This window comes from Myodes glareolus, chromosome 5 (assembly GCF_982192425.1).
Source record: "Myodes glareolus chromosome 5, mMyoGla1.1, whole genome shotgun sequence".
NCBI classification, from domain to species: Eukaryota; Metazoa; Chordata; class Mammalia; order Rodentia; family Cricetidae; genus Myodes; species Myodes glareolus.
This window is the reverse complement of record NC_142030.1, coordinates 89,234,111-89,258,917: the sequence shown is the minus strand read 5'-3', so window position 1 is coordinate 89,258,917 and position 24,807 is coordinate 89,234,111. Positions and strand designations below refer to the sequence as shown.

General features: G+C 39.8%; 1 protein-coding gene across 6 annotated transcripts in view; it reads right to left on the bottom strand.

Annotated features, from left to right (window-relative positions):
* The window catches only part of Ppp1r12b (protein phosphatase 1 regulatory subunit 12B), a 218,250-nt gene that overhangs the window by 128,179 nt on the left and 65,264 nt on the right, over positions 1-24,807 (bottom strand). For 3 of the 6 annotated variants that reach the window (XM_085688207.2, XM_048430830.3, XM_085688208.2), the window contains 7 exons: positions 22,927-23,006; positions 21,963-22,096; positions 11,507-11,619; positions 8,328-8,528; positions 6,679-6,761; positions 5,502-5,627; positions 2,749-2,928 (listed from right to left, as the gene is read on the bottom strand). In XM_085688207.2, coding sequence (XP_085544333.1) covers positions 2,749-2,928; positions 5,502-5,627; positions 6,679-6,761; positions 8,328-8,528; positions 11,507-11,619; positions 21,963-22,096; positions 22,927-23,006 — 917 coding nt within the window. Of the gene's footprint in view, positions 1-2,748; positions 2,929-4,959; positions 4,999-5,501; positions 5,628-6,678; positions 6,762-8,327; positions 8,529-11,506; positions 11,620-21,962; positions 22,097-22,926; positions 23,007-24,807 lie in introns of those variants that run through there. The other 3 variants (XM_048430824.3, XM_048430825.3, XM_085688209.2) reach the window with 2 other exon arrangements.

Sequence of the window (24,807 nt, the reverse complement as noted above, 5' to 3'; positions counted from 1 at the left end):
GCGTCCTTTATATGGGTTCTGGGGCTCCTGTGCCCCAAGTACCTTTACCTGCTGAGCCATCTTGCCAGCCTTGCAATTTCTTAGGCTGTTGAAATGCCACAGACTTTATTTTATTGTTAATAAAACTTTACTCTTACTTTGAAACATGTTATAACTTTATAAGTAGACTTTCAAGGGTAGCCAGAAAAGCTCTACAGCAGGGTCAGAAACTACACAATGGAACCACATGGTGCTAATAATCAACCAAACTTAAAGATCTGACCCTTCACCTCTAACACAGGGAAAATAATGCTGCATCATGCAGAATTCTCATGATGATAAACCAAAATAATGTCTGTACAACACCTAAATAGTACCCAATAAAATATAAACTCGGTGTAAACAAAACACGACAAAATAGGTAGGTTTTTTCACAAATTAATTTGGATATAAAACCCACTTCCATTCCTCAATGGCTTTGTGAGCTTGGGCATATGATTAAGCTTTTGGCTTGCTTTCCTCATCTAAAAATACATACAATGTTTAATACACCAGGGAGCTGCTTATGAAATAACATATGAGCAGTCAAGGCAGGCATTACCTGACTAATTAATAATCATTGTCCCTGACCTTCCTAACAGGTGCCCTATATATTTTTTTACATTTATTTATCTGTGGTCTGTGGGTGTGGGGTTTGTACACATGCAGATGTGTTCACAGAGGTCAGGAAACAGCGTTCAGGAGTTAGTTCTTTCCTTTGACCACGTGAGATTCAGGGATGGAATTAAATTGTCAGGTTTAAATGTTAGCTCCTTTACCCAAGGAGCCATCTTCCCAACCCTGTGTGCTCTTTATTTCCTGAGGCAACAATATACCAAAATTGACATCTTCCAAGGTCTGTCAGATGCTGAAAATACCCCATGAGACACAGATCTAGAGTTTCTGAAAAAAAGTATTCATTTAAAGGTCTCTCTTTGCCTGCTTCCCCCTTGCCTACTACTTCAAATCCACAATGCAGCCCCCATAGCTAGAGCTCCAGAAGTTATTCCAGACTGGGAGGCAAACCTTGGAGAGAATCCATGGTATAAAGAAAAAGAACTGGATCTTTTAATGACTTTGAAGCTATTGTGCTCGCCTTGTTTCTGGACTTTCCTACAAGCAAAAGAAACCGTCTCATACTTAAAGCAGTATTACAGGGATTTATTGCTGCGTGTGAATAAACCAATCCCAGCCTATAAGCCTCTTCTGTACAGAAACTAGTCCATTTCCTGTCACAAGACAGGATTCAACAAAACAGTCTCCAGTTTCAGCTATGTGATTTCCTCAGTGCTGGGGGTTAAATCCAGGGCCTTAGGCATGTTAAGCAAGTGCTAAATGCTAAGTTAAGCTTTCATCCTCCTGTCTGGATTCTTCATCTTTAGTGATAACATAAAGAATATCAATATAGCTGTATTATTATAGGAATCCAATTAATTTCTACACAACTATACAGTGATACTATTAGAGACATAAGTCTGAAATCTCTATATAATTATAACAGTATTAATGATAATTCATTATAAAATAGTTCTTTCTAACCAAATTAATGGAGACTATTTGTTTCAGGGAAAGAAATCTATTAAACTGGCAAACATCAATCAAACACCATCATAATAGATATTCTGGTAACAGCATTATCATCATTTCTATTTATTTTTAATTTTCATTCTGCTAAAACAAGACCCATAAAAGCCATATGGCAAAACAAAAACGGCCTCCAACATGCAGGAAAGGGTAAAAAACCTGTAGTGCAAGGAGCAGCTAGCAGTTGGAGAATGTTCTGGTTAAGAGCACTTGATGGTCACGCAGAGGACCCAGTTTCTGTTCCCAGCAACCACTACAGGTGGCTCACAACCACCTGAAAATGCAGCTCCAGGAGCTCTGGTGTCCTTTTTTGGACTCAGCAGACATTGCACACTTGTGGTACACTTATAGACAAGTAAGCATAGACACATATACAGCAGTTTAGTGCGTATGTGAGGGTGTCAACTGGGTGTGGTGGTTCACGCCTTTAACCACACACTTAGGGGGCAAATCTCTCAGTTCAAGGCCAGCCTGGTTTACACAGTGAAGTCAAGTCAGCCAGGCCTACTTTGTGAGACACTGTCTCAAGACAATCAAAACAAAAAGGAGCCGAAGTCCTGCTGTGCTTTCACAAAGACACTCTACCATGCTACCTTTAAATGAATGGAAAACCAAAAAGATACGCTCCCAGGACATAGCTTCTGCAAACACAAGCCTCTCCTTCTCACAGTGCTCCCAAAAGAACACTAATTAGCATAATTCTCAGAAGGCTATAGGAGGTTTTTGGAACATGGATTAGCTTTTCTTCTGGGTTTGTATGTCATCTTCCAAAAGACTAAATACATGAGACTCTTACTAGAATGCTAATAAGTAAAATGTAGGAATATTTTTAATATATAATTTATTATCATGGGCTTGACTCTAAAACTGTAACCACAATTGGAAAGGTGGTTGACAAATGAAAGCAATCATGCAACTTTGATCCCTGAACATCAAGACAATGATATGGATCCAATGTTATTCAATAAGCAACTGCTGACTGTCTAGTAAAGACAAAATAAAAGCACTTTCATCAAATTCTGGATACTGTCACAGGAATTTAAACTTACTTCTACACTGACAAAGCCTCTTTGCTTCAGATCTCTTATGTGTTTCCAGAAGCATTAACTGTGATGATGCAACTCAAATGGCTCCAAGAAGCCTTACCTGGCGTGTTGTACAGATGCAGTAGTGTTTGTACTGACTGGTGCAGGGCAAGAGGCAGGTTGCCACTGGTTGCCCCGAGAGGTGGATGAACCAATGGTAATGGGTGAGGTAGCAGGAGATGAATTGCGATTGGCTGAAATGTAGGGACTTGTGGGGTCACTACTTTTACCAAATGAAGCACTGCAAAACAGCACACAGTCACTTTCTTCAGGACATGCTGCTCACCCACCGTTTCCCAACCCCACCTCCCACCCAGATGTGAAAGGAATGTAGGTCAAAGAGATGGCATGGCAACCAGGAAGTGGAGAGGTAACTCCAGCTAGAGCTGGGTCTCCAGCAGCAAGCAGGCAATCATCCAAGAGTGAAACAATCATCACTCTTTGAAGGATGATTTTTTTTTTGATCATTCATCCAAAAGAGTAAAGGAGGAGATGTGACATTCAACAAGGGAAAGCAAGAAAGTAGAATACATGACAAGAAACTACTATTAGAAGAAATAAAAAATTCCGGACAAACCCAAGGCCCCAAATCATGCATTATGACCACCTACATAATAGAGTAGTAATGCTGTGAAGCCAGAAGACCCAAGGATTGGGGGAGGACTTAGAAATGTAAAACAAAACAGTAAAGGAAAGAAAGGAGAGCTATGGGAGAAAAAATGGCTGCTGCAGTCATTTACCTTAAAGAGAAATGTCTTAGGGAGGAATCAAAGCTTTAAGTCTACAAAGTAATAGTGTGTGGGCACTGAAAGGCAAGTGTTATTGCTTCATCATTTTCAACTGAAGACGTAAGGACTATCTCAACTGCAGCGAAGCCTTACTGGGTTAGAAGTCTGTAAATGCTTTCTGATTGTAACAGAACTAGGGGCGATGACAGAAAGCTGTGAAACCTTCACTAGAAGAGCAGTGTTTTACTGGGCTGTATGAGACTTGTTCCTGGCTAAATACAAGAGATGATGTAGAAAATTCCAAGACAGAGGCTTGGCACAGCTGGGGGATGAGAGATTTTCTGCACTTTTTTTTTAAAAAATGGTGATGACATATAATTCTTTCTTCTTGGGAAGACTACAAGGCTTTATAAAATCACTCTAGGGTCACAGACAATGAGTGCTGGAAACACAAGGCACCAAGTGACTTGTAGATCTTTTCTCAAAAAAATGCTCATCTAATTAAGCACAATTTGCAGCCCTTTCATCTTCTGTTCACTGTAACTTTGCCCAATCAAAACAAAGCCATTAGAACTCATTTGCTGATAAATTTGGGTCATGAACATCAACAACCTCCCCACCCCGCCCCAAATAACTCCACACTTGGAAACTAAATAGAAGCTTTCTTTCTTTCCCACCTCTAGAACATTATTCTCTTAGAAAAGTTTCTTCGATATTGGATTTGACTGTGAGTAAGAGTAATATATCTTGGTAATTCGAGGCCTTCCCCTTTAAGAGAAATGGGTGATACCCTCATAAAGCCCCAAACAACTGATTGGTATACTAGTCAGTGGGCTTGAATGTAACTCAGTTAGTGGTATGCTTGCCTACTATACAGGAGGCCTTGGGGTCAATTCCTAGCCCTATAAATGTGTGTAGTGACGTACACCTGTAAGCTCAGCACTCAGGAGGTAAGAGGCAGGTAGATCAAAATTTCAAGGTTACTTTCAACTACACAGTGAGCTCAAGGCCAACTGAGGCTACATGAGGCTCTGCCTATATAAATAAATAAATACATAAAATCAAATAACCATTGAGCTGTACTTGTACACTTCCAAAGTCAAGACCTTTCTTAGGATGTACCTGCAGAACTGAAGAATTAAAAGGCAGCCGTGCCTATTTCCATCATAGCTTATTTCCCATGTTCCAACATTAACTACCTGTCAAGAGCCTTCCCGATAGGTGAAATAGTTTTGATCACAAACAGCTAATCTGCTTTGACAGTCTTGGCCAAAGCCTGTTCTAAGATAGCCATTTAGAAAGCCTAATGACAAAGGCAGGAGGCGGCAGCTGGAAGGGTTAAGTGGAAGTGAAGAAAGAATTCAAAGTAAGCAATGAAAAACAGATTCTTCTACATCAGCAGCAAAATTCAAACCAAAATATTATTAAGTGCCTCTTGTAGCTTAATGGTTCTGGCAGAGGTGCTTTGCTTGCTGGCTAGCTTGTGGCAAAGAAAATAATTGCAGAAAAGAGAATACAGATGAGATCAAAGGAAACCCATGTACCTTCTCTGCACACCAAACTTGCGAGTTTCACATCTTGATGGATCTGAAGGCCATTAAAGTCATAAAAAAACAAAAACAACTCAAGTCCCTAAATTAACAGTCCCAACATGAAATTCTTAAATCCAACAGAAAACGGTTCCCATTTCCCACTCCTTACCACCCTATTGTGCCCCTCCCTCCTCCCACCCTAAAGTGTAACCTGTACTCTAGTTTTAGAAAAGGGAAAATCAAGATTAGGCAAGAGTGTATACATTCCATCTTCCCCAGAAATCACTAGATGCTACTTCAGACTGAAATTTTATTAGGGCCAAGAGGATGGAGTATAAAGTTGGGTTTATAGTGAGGATTGGAATTGGCTTACTTTAATCCAGTTAATAAGAGAAAAAAAATAATTTTAAATTAGTGAAAATGTTGATCCCAAAAATCTAAAAGCCATTCATTTTGTGGTGCTAATTGGATATAAAGAGCATGCAATCATTATCCATCCTCCCATGATAAGAGTGAAGAAAGAAGATTATCTCCCATCCCTCTGCAGCTGGTACCTTTTCAAATAAGTTGACACATAAGTGGAAGGAGCAATTGTCTGTGGCATTTCATTTCCCTTTGTTTCATCCCTCCACAGCTGCTTGGTGTGGGAGCCACTCCTCACTAGATTAACGGCTGATTCTCTGTAGAGGCAAGAAAGAAAAACCAACAAAGAATGATTCCTACCACCAATTTGGTCTACAAACAGAGAGAACAGCCAATTGAAAACTGTAACATGCTAAAGAAACAGGCACATGCTTCAAGCGATTCTGTTTCCTATATGTTTCTTATACTAGGGTTGGCTTTCTTCTATTAACATTAAACCCAACTCATTCCAACAGGTACCAAATTATACCTCACATCAAAAGTCCCTTATCCTTTTGTGATGAGGAGTCACTTTTTAACTCATTTAAAAAGTACCTTGCAATGATCTCCAGTGACAGGTTGCAAAAGAGCTAATGAGGTTACTACAGAGGGGAAAAGGAGGGGTGCTGCTAGGTGCCTCTTCAGCACTACAAATGAGAAGATATCTAGAAGGGGCTATAGTAGGTTTTATGAACTCACAATCAAAAAATTGGGGTCTTTGCTGTAGAGGCTGTAGGCCTACAGCAATCCTTCTTGGGCTTTAACGTTTATTTGAATCACTTAGGATATTCTGATTCTGACTCCACAGCTCCAACAGGCCTCCAAGTGATGCCTGATAGGAGCAGCATGCCTTAAGAAAAAAAGGGTCTAGATTAAGTTCTGCCTTGAAATGCAGGACATTAAATTTTACTTCCTTATAAATTAGGAGCTGATCATTTCAAGCAAACAATCTATTCAATTCTATTAATCTAGTCAATTACTATGTGGTATATAGTATGTATACAAGGCACAGCCGGTGGCTAGAGAAACAAAACAGCCTGCTAGGGCACTAAAACTAACTCATACTTGAAGGGTCAGAGTCCTACAGACAGTAACATCTAAACTGGAGTTACAATATAAAGGGTTAAAATAAATAAATAAATAAATAAATAAATAAATAAATAAATAAATAAATAAAACCAGTAAAGGCTGGGAAGCATTCTGAGCAGAAGGGACAGGCAATCCATAACATACTGACAACGCCTGTGGGACAAGGCAGAAGAGTAACAGCCAGATCCCTATGCCCAGAGGGGCTGAAAGACATCATCTTTTGGCATGTATTATGATTACCTGTTCTCCTTTTCTTCAATGTCACTTGTGCTGCTGAGCCTCCGGGGTACCAACGTGCTAAAATAGTTTTTGTTTTCTCTTTCCTATAAAAATAACAATATGTAATACCCAAGAAATGTTCAATACTGACATGGCACAAAACATTTTTGGTAGAAAAGCAGGACTCTGCTAGGCATAGTGGTGCACTTGTAATTCCGGCCCTTGGGAAGCAAAAGCAGAAAGATTTTAAGTTCAGACCAGCCAGACCTACAACGGTGAAACTTTGCCTCAAATCTCAAGAAGTAGGAAAAGGTGGAACTTATGATAGTTACATATTCTCATATCTGGATTCATCCTTAATTCTATTTCAAGTGGTACTACTCAAGACTAGCTATTAAAAACTTACATTTACCTTTCCTTCATAAAAACTCTGTCTGGAGGGAAACGATTCTCAAGAGAAAGTCAGGATGATCCATTGAAGGACACAGCACAACATCTACAAAGGGCAGCACGGAGGGAGTGAGAAGGGGTCTGGGAAGGCACAAGCAGCTCCACGGGACTGACACTCTGCATACATCAGTCTCATTTGTTCTCCAGCTATTTTTTCCCTGAAATGTGACTTCCTTAGGGACACACAGAACAGATACACTGCAGCTCATCCCTTCAAGGTGTCACCAGAAAAACAAACAGTAAGAGGACTATGACTACAAGGAAGACCCCAGAGAAAAACACAGTGTGAATCAAGTAAAATCTAGAAACAAATTCTTCTTTGATGAATACAATGGTGAACTTCTTTTGAAGTCAGCCTAATCATGTATTTATATAAATGAGAAACAATAGGTTAAAAATTTTCTTGCAGGCAGGGTATGATAGCATACACCGAAATACTAGCACTCGGAAGGCTGAGGCTACATAGCAGGTTCCAGGTCATCCTGTTCTAATTTTTAACAAAGAAACAATAAACCAGTAAGTGCAAACGTGCCCAGTTTCATTAAGGTTCAAAGTTCAACTATGCTTGCAAACATCAAAAGAGTAAGTTTTCCTGATACTGACTCAGAAGACCCATTTGGGCTATGTTCAACTTGGAGTCATTATTTTGCTCTAGGTAAAGTAAGAAAGAATGAACATAAAATAAGTCAAAAGGAAAAAACTATTTTTAGGACTTTCTTTTTTGACCAAGAAAAATACTAGCAAATAAATAACTACTTGATGAAACTACTGAAGTTACAAGGCCAACTCATTTCAACAGACACCAAATGCCTTATACCAAAGTCCCCATCCTTTGGCAACAAGGAATTACTTCTATCCTCCACCTTAAAAACATCTTCACATGGGGATGGAGAGATGGCTCAGTGGTTAAGAGCATTGCCTGCTATTCCAAAGGTCCTGAGTTCAATTCCCAGCAACCACATGGTGGCTCACAACCATCTGAAATGAGATCTGATGCTCTCTTCTGGCATGCAGGCAGATACATAGACAGAATATTGTATACATAATAAATAAATAAGTAAATATTTAAAAACAAACAAACAAACAAACAAAAATCTTCACATTCTTCATACTTCCATAGTCAACCTGGGGACTAGAAAACACTCCCATGTTGTTATGACTGCATTTCCACTGAACACTGCCTTGGAATGCCCTGCATACCCCTCCCCTCTTGACTGCACCTTATCTTTGTCATCCAGCAAAGCTGAGATCCGAGGGCTTGATGAGGAACGGTAGATGGAAGAACCTCGATCCCTAAAGGCTTCCCTGGAGTTGGCCACTTCACTCAGCATATTGTGACTGCCAGTTTTTCTGAGTCCCAGTCTCCATGAAGAAGGAGATTCGTCTTTGGGCTCTTCTGTCTTGTGGAAAAGACTGGACAACTGTAAGGAAAGGAAGGAAGGGGGAAGTCCTGATGATCTATTCTGCTTTGTCCTATTTCATTTTCCCCACTTAATGAAGTTCAATGGAACAGTCTAGGAACGTACTAGAAGAACTAGTGGCTTCCTGCCACTGTGCCCACTCACTTGGCAGATGCTAGATGCTCCCAAAGGCTCTTTCTTCAGAAGCCAGCAGTGAATTCCAATTCTTAGTGCTCCTACCCACAAACCTGCTCTGGGCAGGGAAGCCCCTTTGCTGTCTTTGTGAACCAGCATGGTCCTGACGCACCAGGGGACTGTGCTCTGGTGATTCATTTTCTTTTGACTTGCTGGGTACCTGAAAATAAGCTACCTTTCCCCTCTATATCTCAATGCGCTTATCTTTAAAATTATGGCAATGAACTTAATTTTTCCCTCTGATACAGTCTGAAGAAACAGGGGGAGCTAATAAATAAATATGTGGATGCAGTGTTCTTCCATGAGATAAGTTAATTATTTCCTTTAACTGAAAATAGATTTTTTTTCTCACATAATATAACCTGATTACAATTTCCCTTCCCTCCACTTCTTGCAGTTCCTCCCAATCTCCTCTCCCATCTGGATCCCCTCCCATTTTATCTGTCATTAGTAAAGGGATGATAATGAAATAAAATATAATAAAACAAAAACATCAGAATTGGACAAAATAAACAGAAGGAAAAGAACCCAAGAGAAGGCACAAGAAACAGAGACCCACTCATTTGCATACTTAGGAATCTCATAAAAACACTGAACTGGAAAAATATATACAAATGACCTGGTTTAGACCAGGGCAGGCCCTGTGCATGCCGCCTCAGTCTCTGTGAGTTCATCTGAGCTTTGTTCATGTTGATATAGAGAACTTGTCTCCTTGTTGTCCTCCACACTCTCTGGCTCCAACACTTTTTCTGCCTCCTCTTCCACAGGGTTTCCTGAACCCTGAGAGGAAGGATTTGATGGAGAGATCTCATTTCAGGTTGAGTACACCAAGGTCTCTCATGTGATAAGTTAATTTTAAGTTGTACGAATGTCAACTCCTCAAAAAAATCTAACTATAATATTAAGGGAATAATCTATTTTATATTAAGCAGCAATTTCAAAAAGTTTTGACATTTTACTGAGTAAGAAATTTTAAAATATAAAATTTTTAGAGGTCTGAAGGTCACCATCTTTCTTATTCTGCTTTCAAAGAAATCAATACCACACCATCACCACAACTGCATGGTGACACATGCCTGTAATTCCAGCATTTAGGAAGTAGAGGTAGGTAGATCAAGGTCTCATTCAGCTACACAGTAAGTTTGAGGCCAGCATGGCCTTTGGTGACATAAGACCTGACTTAAAACCTCAAGAAAGGAAAAGAAAGATTGCAGCAGGCTACAGCTCAGGGATGTTACACTTTTTGAGCCTGTCCAGGACGCTAGGTCTAGTGTTAGCACTAAAGACAAACAGGAGCACTTCGTGGACAATTTTACATTGTCATTGTATAAAGGAGGGAAGCAGGCTGCAGATATGGTTCAGTGGTACAGTGCTTGCTTAACACATACAAGCATAAACATACAAGGCTCAGTTCCTAGTACAGAGAAACAAATAAATCAGGGAAACATCTCAGGCTAGCATTAGTACAGAAACCACATTAGGATCTTTAGGGTATAACTGGTCCTTCAGATGCCAGGCAACAGTCCCTTTCCTACAGTCTAGAGACCTTTATTTAAAAAAAAAATCTTCTTTCTTCCAAAACCAGGCCATTTTTGTAGGTTAGTAGAGTAAAAGTCACTCATCTCCATCCACCTTCCACTAAGATTTTCTTTTGACATCAACCGTCTAAATATAGGCATTTATGAGTGCCTTCATTTTTATACGCCACTGTGACTGTAAAGGGAATTTTTCTTCATTTCCCAGTATTACTTTAGCATGGAGGTAGTACGTGTACCTGCGCTTCTTTAGTAAGTATTGTTCTTTTATAAAAGGTAGGAAGTGTAGTCACACCTAGAAATATTTGAGTACCTGAGGTGCAAGTAAACTACTGGATAATGAGCAAGGATGGCACTCTATGCAAAGTTTGATTAATGATTCAAAATGATGTCTCTAAAAATAAATGAGGCTTGGCTAGACTTCGTTTCCTTTCCCCTATGGCCAATTAAAAGCTCTAAGGCCAGAGTTTCAGACCAGCTGTCTCTCTGCCGGAAGCCTACAGCTTTGGAGAGGCCTCCACACAGTTGTTGCAGCAGTGCTCCTGGAACTTCAGCAAGTCCTTCTCCCACCCTTGCCCACCATATAAGGCAACAACCTAACACGTGAGACTAAACTTTTCATGTTTGATTGCCATCAAAACATTTCTGGATGCTACCTGCCTTCCCACCGGTCTACTTTTTATACAGCTGTCTTCAATTTTAATATGAAAAAGAAACAGTTAAAACACAGAATCTTTTTGGTCTCAGGATACTTTCATCCTGTTATTGTAACAGTAACACATTTGTAGTCATATTTATTTGGCATTTGTTTTTCAAAGACTTGGGGGCCATTGTTGTGGACAGGATTTTGTGTCCCTCTAAAACTCATACTAGATACTAAAAACAGCCAATACAACTGCATCTGGACACTGGGCCTCTGAGGAAGTGACAAAGATAGAATGTGGTCAATAGCACAGGGCTGATCACCTTCTAGGAGAGAGACAACAGTGTTCTTTCCACATGCTAATATACAGCAAGAAGGAGGCATCATCAAACCAGAAGACGGCCCTCATGAGCAATTAGACTGGCTAGCACATTGTTCTGGTGACTCTCCAGCCTCCAGAACTGTAAGAAGCAAAGTTCTATTTTTTTAAGTTACAGTTTATGGTATTTTGGTGTAAGAGTCTAAAAGAGGCAAGAATATACTATTTTGCAAGAATGCATCTTTGAGGCCTTTGTGTTACTGTAGTAGAGTGAAATATAATCTCACATCAATTCCAAAGTACTCACTCTCCTAGCAGAAGAGGCAGAGTAGGTGTTCTGAGCTGGGGTTGGGGTCTGCTCCATGATACGACTCTTGCTTTCAGAGTTGGAATGGTTGACAGTGGCTTCTGGCTTCTTATCTGTTATTTAAGACAAGAGAAGCAATAAATATAAATATGAAAATCTTATCCTTGTGTGTATAAATCCCTTTCTACTAAGAAAAAAATGTTTTGCCAAATCAAAGAAGATTATTAGAACCATGGGATGTCTGAACTCACACTAGGACAAACTCTAGCAAGTGTGGGTAGAAGAAATTAAACTCAAGGATATCCTTATCTTGGTAGGCTCCAACTTCTGATTAAAAAAAAAAGTCTGTACAGTAGAGTGTGTGTGTGTGCGTGTGTGTATTTATACTGTATGTAAAATTTATCATTATAAAGAATCTGTTCAGTTATGTAGGGAAGTTGGCTAGGAAATGTAAACACAAAATACATAAGATAGCCTTTGCTTTCGAGGTAATCACAACAAAAAATAAGACACATTAGATTAAAAACACAGAATCTTATGGTTGATTCAGATTGATAGGTACTGTAGATTTTAAAGAAGGGCAGAGTCTCTGAGAAAGGAAATAAGTTCCAGAGAAAGTTGAAAGAGAGACTGATGGATAGGTGGAGGAGGAACGATGTCTCCGTGAACATAATCACACATCTGTTGGTCAGTCAGTGACTGGCCTAACTTAAGTAAGTTTCAGAACTTTAGTAACTGGACTCACAAGAGTGACTCATTCCAGCGGAGTCATCAATCAGAAAGCTTGTCTGCTATATAGCAATTAATAACTAGCACAGAGCTTGAAACTAATGGCTACAATTCTGGAATTTATACTCTGAGAACAGATCCAGAGTAAGTTTCATGGGTCCTGTGGTAATTATAAGCTACACCTAATTGTGTGATACTAAGTTACATATTATATTTGAACCTCTACTTTCCAATTAACAAGAGATTTTTTAAAAATTATTTATATTTTTTATATATGAGTGCTTTGCATGTATACCTGCATGCCAGAAGGGGACATAAGATCCTATTATAGATGGATGTGAGCCACCACATACACTGGGAATTGAACTAACTGAACTCAGAACCTCTGGAAGAGAAGCTAGTCTTTCTTTCTTTCTTTCTTTCTTTCTTTCTTTCTTTCTTTCTTCCTTCCTTCCTTTCTTTCTTTCGTTTTTTGTTGTTGTTGTTGTTGTTGCTTGTTTGTTTTTTTGTTTTCCAAGACAGAGTTTCTCTGTGTATCAACCCTGGTTGTCCTGAAACTCACTTTGTAGACCAGGCTGGCCTTGAACTCACAGAGATTAACCTGCCTCTGCCTCCCTCCCGAGTGCTGGGATTAAAGGCATGCACCACCACCTGGCACAGTCAGTGCTCTTAACCACTGAGTCATCTCTCCAGCCCTTAACCAGAGATTTTAATTTCTGCATTAAGAAAATTTTTATTTTTTTAAACTTTTATATTTAATTTTGTTTTATATGCATTGGTGTTTTGCCTGTATGTATGTCTGTGTGAGAGTGGAATCGATCTTACAAACAGTTGTGAGCTGCCATGTGGATGCTGAGAATTAAACCTGGGTCCTATGGAAGGGCAGTTAATGCTCTTAACCACTGAGTCAACTCTCCAGCCCCTAAGAGAATTTTTATAAAGATTAGAATTAGTACTTTTAAACTGCATATCTCATTGATTATAGTAAAGCCTCTTTATGCTTTTAGTGTTATCACTTCATAGGTATTAAAATGATAAAGACATCTTTAAGTAATAAATATATCTAGACTCCAAGAAATCTAGCTTATGAGCCAAACGAAATAGATGCTACAGTACTGGTTGCCAATGCATCATGACTCCTTAAACCTACAGCCTCATGTAGTGCCCTTTTCACACTAACTGAAACTTGATCAGTTGCTTGCTATGGCCTCTGAAACATCAGCAATCGAGACACTCAGCCTTGCTCTCTTAATGAATCTCAGAATCCAGCTGCCACAGGAAGAAACGGGGCAAACCTGCTAGATGAGAGGAGATCACTTGTCCTAACCATCACAGCCAACTACCAAAAGCATGAGCAATGACACTGAGGACCAGCTATCCTACCATGTCTTACTAGTTGACGATACAAACATAAATAAGCACACCACTACCTTAAGACAGAGTCAAGCTATTTACCCGCTTCCTTCCCCAATTGCCAAGCCATAGAATAGCATTCACATAAAAAGCCTTTGCTGTAATATGAAAAGGCCAGGCCTGCTTGTTTGTGTTTTCTGTCCTGCCCAGCCCCCAGCTGTTTAGCCCCAAAGAAAATGACACAGAGGACTCCGTAAATTATAATGCTGATTGGCCCATTAGGTCAGGCTTCTTACTGGCTAACTCTCACATCCTGATTAACCCTTTTTTATGATCTATGTTAGCCATGTGGCTCAGTACCTTTTTCAGTGAGACAGCTCACATCCTGCTGCTTTCGGTGGTCTGGGCAGGAGTGGGAGGAATCAACTTCCTCCTCCCCAGTGCTAGGATTAAAGGTGTGTACCACCACACCCAACTATTCTCTTTCTTTCTTTTTTATTTTAAGGCTTTAAACATTTTTTTCAAGCCTGCATATATTTTTAGCTAAAGGCCATTGTTTAACCCATATTGGCTTTTCAGTTAGCCACTTTAAAGGTAGGGCTGTAGGTACCTCTAAAGGTTTGTTAGTTGTTTTATGTTCTTGTACAGCCTGAATGACTGGTGACCTTTGTACATAGTATTTTATTACATCCTGACAGAAAACCCCAACAAGCCGGCCCCAATCATGTTACAGAATGGCGCCCACGTGGATAACAGCATCCACAGAAAGCCTGAGAAAGCTTGGGAAAGACTAAAGCATTTCAGTTTTCAGCTGAAGCAGGAAAAAAGCTGTGCTGTTTTAAAATGTCGGCTTTCTGGGCCGACCTGCCAGCGAAAACTCTGACTCTTTCAAGCAGGCAGTCCTGACTATGGAAACACTGTTGCAGCTTGCTTCCTGGCAAGGACCTTGAAACGCCTTAAGAGCTTTTGACTGTTGTTTTCTCCATATACTTTAGCAAATTAAAGACCCATGTGGTCAGAAAAAGAGAGATATACAGTAAAGAGAGATTCAAAGAGTAAGAAAACCTCTAAATGGTTTACATTGTGTTAAAAAAATATATACAGGCTAAAGGTTAAAGTTCTCAGAGTAAATAAAAAAAAAAGAAAGAAAGAGTAGCCTGGGAGGCAGAGACAGACAGATCTCTGGGAGTTCAAAGATAGCCTGGTCTACAGAGGGAGTTCCAGGACAAAGATATGCAGAGAACCTGTCTCAAAAAGTCAAAAGTTAAAAGTAAAAATAAAAGAAATAGAGGTTAAAATAAAGCCATGTAAAGATGGAAAATACACAGAGAATCTTGATACTGTATGCTATTATGCTCTCTTTGAATTGTTTAAAAGCTGAGGAAGGAGCAACAGCTGCTAAAAGATATTTGCTTATAAATGCTGCAGAATCAATCCAAGAAAGGTATTTTGAAAATACCTTGGCTTCAAAATTGAAGTCAAAAGGTATGTTACTTTGGAGAAGAGATTTTGCTTTTGTTTCCACAGAAAACGAGAGACTCTGGATTTATTCAGAGTTAAGAAAAATCACCTTTGATCAAGGAAGGTCACCTGAAAAATCTCTGGTAGGAACAGATGGCCCAGATGTCTGAGTTCTTCATCCAGAACAGGTTCAAGACTAATGCCTGAGATGATCAAGACTCACAGGATACTTCAGTCAGGACTGGATCATAACTCTAAATTTCCTTTAGGTCCCCATAAGATTATCAGCGCCCCCAACCAGCTGGAAGTAGCCTGGAATACTACGCCCACATTTCCAAAAAAATGGACTATGGATATTTTCCTTTGTTTTTTTTTTGTTTTTTTTTTTTTAAAAAAAGAGGGGGAAATGGTGCGGGAGAATTGTCTGTATTCTGTCAATCATGTTTTAAATAAATGCTGATTGGCGAGGCAGGAGGTGTAGGTGGGAAAACCAGACAGGAAGTGGAAATGATGTAAGGAGAGCAGGTGAATTCTGGAGAGGAAGAAGTCGATTCCTCCCACTCCTGCCCAGATCACCAAAGCAGCAGGATGTGAGCTGCCCCACTGAAAAAGGTACTGAGCCACATGGCTAACATAGATCATAAAAATGGGTTAATCAAGATGTGAGAGTTAGCCAGTAAGAAGCCTGACCTAATGGGCCAATCAGCATTATAACTTATAGAGATCTCGTGTGTGACTTTTCTGTGGGACTAAACAGCTAGGGGGCCGGGCAGGACAGAAAACACAAACAAGCAGGCCCCATCATGTTACACTTTGTTTTTTTAGCTCCTTCCCTCCCCTACCCACACCAAGACAGTCTTATGTAACTCGGTAAGATGTCAAATTGGCTGTGTAGCTGAGGGTGACCTTAAGCTTCTGATCCTCCTGCTTTTATCTTCCAATTGCTGAAATTACAGGAGTGTGCAGAAGGTCAGGTTTTATGCAGTGCTGGGGATCTAACCCAGGGCCTTGTACAACTGAGGCAAGCACTCTACCAACTGAGCCATACGCTAGCTCAAGAGTTACTATTTTCAGACATTAAGTTTGGAAGTAGTTTATTATGAAGAAATATAGGATTGATGTACAAAATTCTTAAGTCAGACAAAAAAGAGAAAATAGAAATTCTAATAAAAATGTTTATATTAATCTCAAAATATAACAGATATTTTTAATATATTATCACTGTATAAGATACACGAAAACTATAATTTTTATGAGGTTGCATCTATGGATCTTTAAAAATGGGAGAAATGCATCAAATAGACATTTGTTCATTGTCTGCTCGTGTGATAAGCAACATCTGGAAAGGCCTAGGTAAAACCCATTTCCATGTGCTCTACCAGCACATTTAATGAGAACCCACACATGGAAAGCCACAAGGCACACAGAAGATGGAGAAAACACGTAAGAATATTCAAATGCACCCAAAGCTTGTCTATGAGAACAGCAGAGGGGGTGAGAAGAAAACCAGAAGTAGTTCAGATATTAAATAGCATGAGAAAATTAATACAAAAGAGCGAAAAACAAACAGCTACTAAAATCAACAGAGGAAAGAAACCCATGTATCTACATGGTCTGGTAGCAGAAGTTTGTTTGAGTTGAGCACTGAGATATGAGGAAAATTTCAGTTGGCAAAGAACTACAGAAATGAGAAGGGAGTCTGCCCACACCAGGCTACTGGTGACTTCCTACTTGCTGCATCGTCCCTGCATGCTCCCACTACTGCTTGCTTCTCTGCGGCAGAAACACATACTGCTTTTCCTCAACCTCTTTGCTTCCTTCACTGACATCACCTTAATGTGTAAACACAGAATGCTCTGAGGTTCTTTCTCATACCTCTTGTTTTCTATCGTCTGTGGGACCCTCATACTTCCCTACAGTTTTTTAAAATTATTTATTATTGTTTTATATGTGTTTTGGCCTGCATATGTATGTGTACCACATGCCTACTTGGTGCCCACCGCATGAGAAGAGAGCATCAGATCCTCTGAAGTTGGAGTTACAGACAGCTGTCAGTTGTTGCCACGAGTGCTGGGAACTGAATTTGGATCGTCAGCAAGAGTAGCAAGTGTTCTTAATAGCCAAGCCATCTCTCCAGCTCCTCTTTTCTATGGTTTTCCACTTTTACTTCTTATATAGAGAATTTCCACTTTTCCCTCCTAAATTGAGGATTTCTATGCCCAGGGAACAGTGCCATTGGCTAGCAATGAAACCTAGCTCATGTAATGCCATATAGTGTCAATATCTCATTCTAAAAACAGAGTGGTAATAACATATGCCCTAAAGTATGGTTGTGGGGATTAAATAAAATTGTTCAAGTGTATTGTAAAGTAAAAAGCACTAAAGAGATGTAAAGTTGTATTATAATCCCAGAATGAGTTACAATCTTTCCTACCAGTGAATACCAGCGATTGTATTTACCTCTCTCACATGAGATGTATTTTATTCATAATGTCTTCTATTCTCCTACTAGGTAGAGTCAACAAAACCACTTAATGAATATGAATGTCTGTTGTATGCTGAAATCTCAAGTATAATAATAAACTCAGTGTTCCCAGAAAAACTGGTAGAAACTACAACTTCAGAAGTAAGTGCACAGTGCTATAGAGACAGAAATGGAGTGAAAGGCACGGGGTAGGAAAACACAGGAAGGAGCTTATATTAGTTACTGTCTTATAACAAAAGCAACTTAATGAAGGTAGTGTGGCTTATAGTTCTAGGATATATAGTTCATCATGGTAGGAAAGTTAGGCAGGAGTAGTGTGGCTGGACACATCATGTCCACAGTCACACAAATGCTTGTACTCAGCTAGCCTTCTCCCCCCCACCCCTCTTATTTTGGTTTTTCGAGATAGGGTTTCTCTGTAGCTTTAGAGCCTGTCCTGGAAGTAGCTCTTGTAGATCAGACTGGCCTCGAACTCACAGAGATCTGCTCCCACTCTCTCTTTTTTAATGTAGCCTAGGAACGCAAACTACAGAATAACACCATCCAAATTTATGTTGCATCTTCCTACCTCAATCATAACCTAATCTAGAAAGTCCTTCACAGGCATGATCAGAAATTTGTGTTCAAAGTGATTCTAGATCCCATCAAGCTGACAAGACAACTACCACAGGTCTAGGTTCAAGTACTGAAAACTTAGTTCCTAGTTGGTGTCTGTAACTATGACACTAACTATTAGAGGTAACTGGTCCTAAGGGCTCTGACTTAACTGATGGACTGACAGACTCATAATTTGGTAGCATTCTTAGGAGATGGGAGGAAGTAAGCAGGTCACTAAGTTGTTGCAGGATATTTTATCATACTGAGAACCCTGAGATTGCATTAATTAAATAAAATAAACCATAGGTTAGAGAGGCACAAGCAGCCAGTGACTGGAAGTAACCAAAGAGTGTGAGGGGAAGTTGAGAGGTTGAAGAGAGGCACAGGAACTAGAAGGGAGGAGCATCTGGTTGGAGGAGCTTTGTTCTCAGACAGAGTAGGAGAAGCTCTCTTTCTGAGTCATGGTTGAAGAGGAAGACTGCCCTGCTGCTTTCTCTGCCTCTCTGAGCTAGCAGGTTTTTACCCTAGCATCTGGCTCCTATTTTATTGATAAAATAGAAAGATAGAGACTTAGTTAAAAACATTTGTTTCCCTATGTGTGTGGGGGGGAGGGGGAGCCGGCTGAAGCAGCAGCAGGATACAGCAGCGGATACAGCAGCAGGATGCAAAGGCTCCCCAGCGCATGGCCTTAGGCAGTGGTAGGATCATCTGTAGCCATTGAGCAGCAGATTAAAAAAAAAAAACAAAACCAGGGAGTATCTTGATTCTGACCCTTTTCTGTCTCTATTTCCCGGCTGTTAAACTTGAGCATCTCTGTCTACGACACCTATCTGACACCATGATACAGGCCCTGAAACATGGAGTCAATTGACCATAGACTGCAATCTATGAGACCATGAGTCAAGATAAATCTTCCCCACCCCTTACACAGTTCTTCTCAGGTACTCATCACTACAATATAAAAGATATTAATACAGACTCCAACTCTTCTAACTTCCTGTATCAGAAAAACACCTCACTCTTCTGAACCCCACACTTCCTAAAAGAACCCACCCAACGAGTATTTATGATAGTTTGAAATGAATTCAAAGGCACAGATGAACATTCAAGACCAGGAATGCTGAGGTCATATTTGAGGAATCTTGCCAATGAGTACTGGAAACATCTGCTGGAGCTAGACAATCTGAGGCCTTGAAGGCTAGGCTACAGGGTTTGGGACTTATTCTACAAACAAAGATGGGATGAGGGTGCTGGCACAGATGTCTAAACAGAAGTATACGTTGATCGTAAGGGTGTTGTCAATATTTTATCCCCAAAGCAGCATAGACATGGTCTGTGTGCTAGACAGTTTTATGTAAAATTGACACAAACTAAAATCATTTGAGAAGAGGGAACCTCAATTAAGAAAATGCCTCCAGGAGAACATGAGCAAGGACGTCAGGACCATGAAGGGTGCATCCACCCACTGAGAGGGTGGGACTGATCTAATGGGAGCTCACCAAGGCCAGCTGGACTCGGACTGAAGGAGCATGTGATCAAACTGGACATTCTGAATGTGGCTGGCAATGAAGGCTGACTGAGAAGCCAAGGACAACGGCACTGGGTTTTGATTCTACTGCATGGACTGACTTTGTGGGAGCCTGGTTTGTTTGGATGCTCACCTTTATAGACCTGGATGGAGAGGGGAGGACCTTGAACTTCCTACGGGGCAGGGAACCCTGACTGCTCTTAGGACTAGAGAAGGAGGGGAAGGTGGGGAGGGGGAGGGAAAAGGGAGGCAGGGAGGAGGTGGAAATTTTTAATAAATAAATAAATAAATAAATAAAATGCCTCCAGCTGGGTGGTGGTGACAGCACTCTGGAGACAGAGGCACGCAGATCTCTGTAAGTTCAAAGCCAGTCTGATCTACAGAGTGAGTTTCAGGACATAACAGCCGAGGCTACACAGAGGAACTCTGTGTATCAAAAAATAGAAAGAAAAGAAAAAAAGAAAAACAGCCTCCACAAGATCAAGCGATAGGCAAGCTCATTGTACATTTCCTCAATTAGCAATTAACAGGGGGAGGGCCCAGCCTATTGTAGGTGGTGCCATCCCTGGGCTGGTGGTCCTGGATTCTATAAGGAAGAAGGCTGCACCTTCTATATAAGCAGCATCCCTCTATGCCCTCTGTATCAGCCCCTGACTCCAAGTTACGACCATGTTTGAATTCCTGTCCTGACTTCCTTCAGTGATGGACTATGAGTATGGAAACGTAAGACAAATAAATCCTTTCCTCCCCAACTTGCTTTTGATCACAGTGTTTCATCATAGCAATAGTAACCCAAACCAAGACAGTCTATAAAGAGTAAGACCTGACGCAGGAGTATAAACTATGAAGCAATAGAAACAGTTTTGGTAGCTCCCTCCCATTTTCCTAATGCCATAGTAACTAGTAAGAACAACAGAAAAATGTAGCATAGAGCAGAACCAAATATGAATTCCAGATACTGTGTGAAGATTAGACTATGGGGATACTCAGTAAATAACACAAAGAACAAGAAATACACATTTGTAACTTTTGGTGGATATAATACAAGCATTTTCAGAATAAGCCACAAATAATAATAAAAATTTAAATTTTTTAAGTGGCTGCAGAAATGGATAAACAGACAAGAGCATTGGTTTCTTGTCCAGAGAACCCTGGTTCCATTTCCAGCTCCCACATGGCAGCTCACAACCATCTGTAACTCCAGTTCCAGGATCTGATACTGTTTTCTGGCTTCCACAAGGACTGCATGCATGTGGTGCACAGACAAGCAGGCAAAACACCCATACACACGAAAATAATAAAATAGATAATTTAAAGGAAACCAAGGTTCCGTGAATATAAAGTTCTTTTTCTTTTACTGAAAACTTACTGGATGCCGCCCTCTCTATAAACCTCAACATCTAACTTCCTTTGGTGCCAGTCAATGAACCTCAAATTAAGACATGAATTAAGAGCAGTATTCTCCCATGATTGAGAGAAACTATCAGCAAAGTCAAACACTAATATACAACCTCAGTTCTTCAACTTATAACAAACTAAAAATAATCTGGAAACAAAAACTATGATCTTGAATTTGTGCTAAATATACAGTTTTTGTTTTTATTTTTCTTTTTTACAGATATGTGCCTTTACATTTTCATCATTCCCAAAGCAATATAGTATAATAGTTATTTACACTGTACCAGGTAATATAAAAGCTGAGAGATGGTTTGAAGGACACAGGCAGGTGCATACAAGTTCTATGCAAATACTATACCAATATATAAGAGACTTGTATATCTAAAGCTTTTGATTACCTCCTGGGTCAGTATCCCATGACACTGAAGGATAATTGCATATATTACTAATAAGAGTAATAAAAGTAAGTCTGATTTGTTCTTTCACAAATTCCTTCACTAGGAAACTAAAGAAGTTTACAAAACAAGAAAATAAATTAGGATTCAGTTTTGAGAATGAGAGTAACATAATAAATAAATGCAAATTTTTACCAGTGTGTTAAAAACATTTGACCTATAAAGTCTCTATAAGCACCATGCATCTCAGTATACTGGCTTCGTGGACTCTATAGTTGACATATCAATCTAAGGACAGGACATCAGGCTCTCTCGTGCAAGATTTCTCTATGTACCTCACTATGTGGCTGCATTAGAACTGACAAGTACATTTTAACTAAGCTCAAGGCTTTTATACATATTGTCATTAGAAATTCAATCTCTTGCAAACTGTACTTCAAGCTCTTTCTGAAAGCTGTGAGGCCTGACCAACCCCTGACGGGCAGCAGACATGAAAGGCCTTTGCATTACCTGCCTCCTTCTCAGTTTCTGATTCTTCTTCTTCACCTTCCTCTTCCTCTGAGCTGGAGCTGCTGGAGTCCTTGTTTTCTTCCTCTGTTTCTTGGGACTTGGGGCTTTCTTCCTCATAAAGCATCTTCTCCTTGCTAAATAATTTGGAAGCAATTCAGAAATGACAAACCATTTAAGTTCACTGACAATCAGGTATATCAAAGGGAACAAATCTATAAATCTGTATGTAGCAGCAACAGTAAAAACATGGACATCCTTATACCTGTGTGTTTTCTTGGACCCTTGGCTTTTCAACAGTCTGAGGTTTATTATTGATTTTAGAGTATAACTCAAGGAGAGTTTGTCTCTTCAACATACAAATAAAAGAGAACCACGAACAGCAAGGATAAGATGGTAAAGGGGCAGATAAACATTTTTTAAAGTCAACAAAAAAATCTTTACTGAGTTTTATTACATACCAGAAATTTTGCTAGGTACTGAAACAATGGTAAACAAATAAACAAATTCTTGAGCGGAGGAAACACCCAGGGTAAGAAGTGGAGAGGGCAGAACTAGGAACTTCTAGGCTAAGCTAAAAGAGACGCTGCCAGCACAACTTCTCAGTGTGAAGCATATTCATTTATTCTCAGAGCCCCCATCGCAGTGCCATCTTCCCAGAATATTCTACATTGGAAGATCATTTGACTTAAATCAAACACAGGTTCATTTTAATATGAAAATCCTTAAGTATTGCAGTGGTGGCACACATCTTTAATCCCAGCACTTGGGAGGCAGAGGCAGGCAGATCTCTGTGAGTTCAAGGCCGGCCTGGTCTATAGAGTGACTTCCAAGACAGGCTCCAAAGCTACAGAGAAACGCTGTCTCAAACAAACAAACAAACAATAAATCCCCCCCAAAATCCTCAAACATACACAGAACACCAAGTGCATCTTATTCCTTACATATAAGTAAGTTTGTATCTTACTTCTTGAAGAGTCCACTCTGAAACTTTCTATTCAGGTCTGACTCAATGAGCTTATTCCGCGTCTCCTTTTCACTTCGAAGCTGGAAATTGAAAAAAGGAGAAAGAAAAGAAAAGAAGTTGACTATTTGTGAAAAATCAATAGTATTGAGAAATGCCAAAATGAAACCATCATTCTGAAAAATAAAAACGGGGCAAAATCAAAGAGAGAGAAGAGAATCCAAGAAAACAACAAACACACTGAGTGGTAGCAGTGCACGCCTATAATCCCAGCACTTGGGAAGCAGAGAGAGGCAGATCTCTGAGTTCGAGGCCAGCCTGGTCTGGTTGCTCTACACGTTCCAGGACAGTCAAGGATACACAAAGAAGCTCTGTCTCATAAAAACAAACAAAGAAAAAAGACAAACATATCATCACTGTGCACCACGCCTCCTTGGAAGAAAGTAATAGATGAAAATCTTTATCCAAAGTAGAAGTGAGAACCATGGCCTTGGAGATTCAAGAAAACTGTCCCTTCAAAATCCCAAATCAAACCTTATTAGGAAAAAAAGTATAATAAAAAGCTTGGCTTCTGAAGGATAAAAAGACAAAAGGAACCTGAAAATAATTTTTTGATCCACAGACCAACGTAAGTTGTCAATAATTCTAACAAAATCACAGGCAGATACTACATGGGAAGCAAATTATTTTTTCTTCTATTAGATGTATGCTATTAGAATTGGTCTGCTATATGGATGTATATTCTAGACCAGCACTTCTCAACCTGTCATGACTCCCTAGAGCCACATTTGCATTATGATTCATAACAGTACCAAAATTGCAGTTATAAAGTAGCAAAGGAATAACTATATGGTTGGGGGTCACCACAACATGAGAACTGTATTAAAGGATCACAGCATTCAGAAGGCTGAGAACCAGTGCTCTAGACAAAATATACTTATGTCCTTGGAGTCTAAAGTTATTCAGAGGACAAAAAGAAACGTCATTCCCTTTAGTACAGTAAGGTTATGTATGGTAAAGCTGGCCTTGAGCGTACAAGTCTATCACACCAGTTACTAGGGAGCCTGAGACAGAAGGATTACATACTAGCCTGGACTAAAGAGTGAATTCAAATGGTTGGAGGGAGATACCATTTATGCCCAAAACCAATTATGTTAGTTTTGAAATTTCTGAGACCATGAGTCAAGATAAATCTTCCCCACCCCTTACATAGTTCCTCTCAGGTACTCATCACTACAATATAAAAGATATACAGGCTCCCACTCTTCTAACTTCCTGTATCAGAAAAACACCTCACTCTTCTGAACCCCACACTTCCTAAAAGAACCCACCCAACGAGTATTTATGATGGTTTGAAATGAATTTAAAGGCAGATAAACATTCAAGACCAAAAATGCTGAGGTCATATTTGAGGAAATCAAGCAATCCAATTTAACAATTTTGGCAATTTTTATGTGCATCTAAATTAGAGGACAAGATTTTTCAAGAACACAAAAACTTAACTATGCAAAACAGAAAAAGAAAACAAATGAACTCTACATTGTTTGTCTGAACTTCAAGTATGTGGCTTTCTAAATGAGTCTTAAAGTAACAAGAATTCTGCTTCAGAGGCTGGAAAGACGGTTCAGTGTTGGGAGCTGTGAACCCCCAAATCCTGAATTTCTTGTAAACAACGTGTTATGCTTACAGCTGCTCTGAGCACGAGACCCTCAGGAGTTCCTGATGGCAGGGAAGTGATTTCTGGTAGGTTTGGCTGGGGCGTGGCTATCAGTTAAGGATCCCTATATAAGCTGTCCCTGGACACAATAAAGGGTGCATTCCTGTTTCAAGGATGACCAGTGTCTCTGTCTATGTGTCTTTGTGTGTTTAAATCTCCAGGCCCTT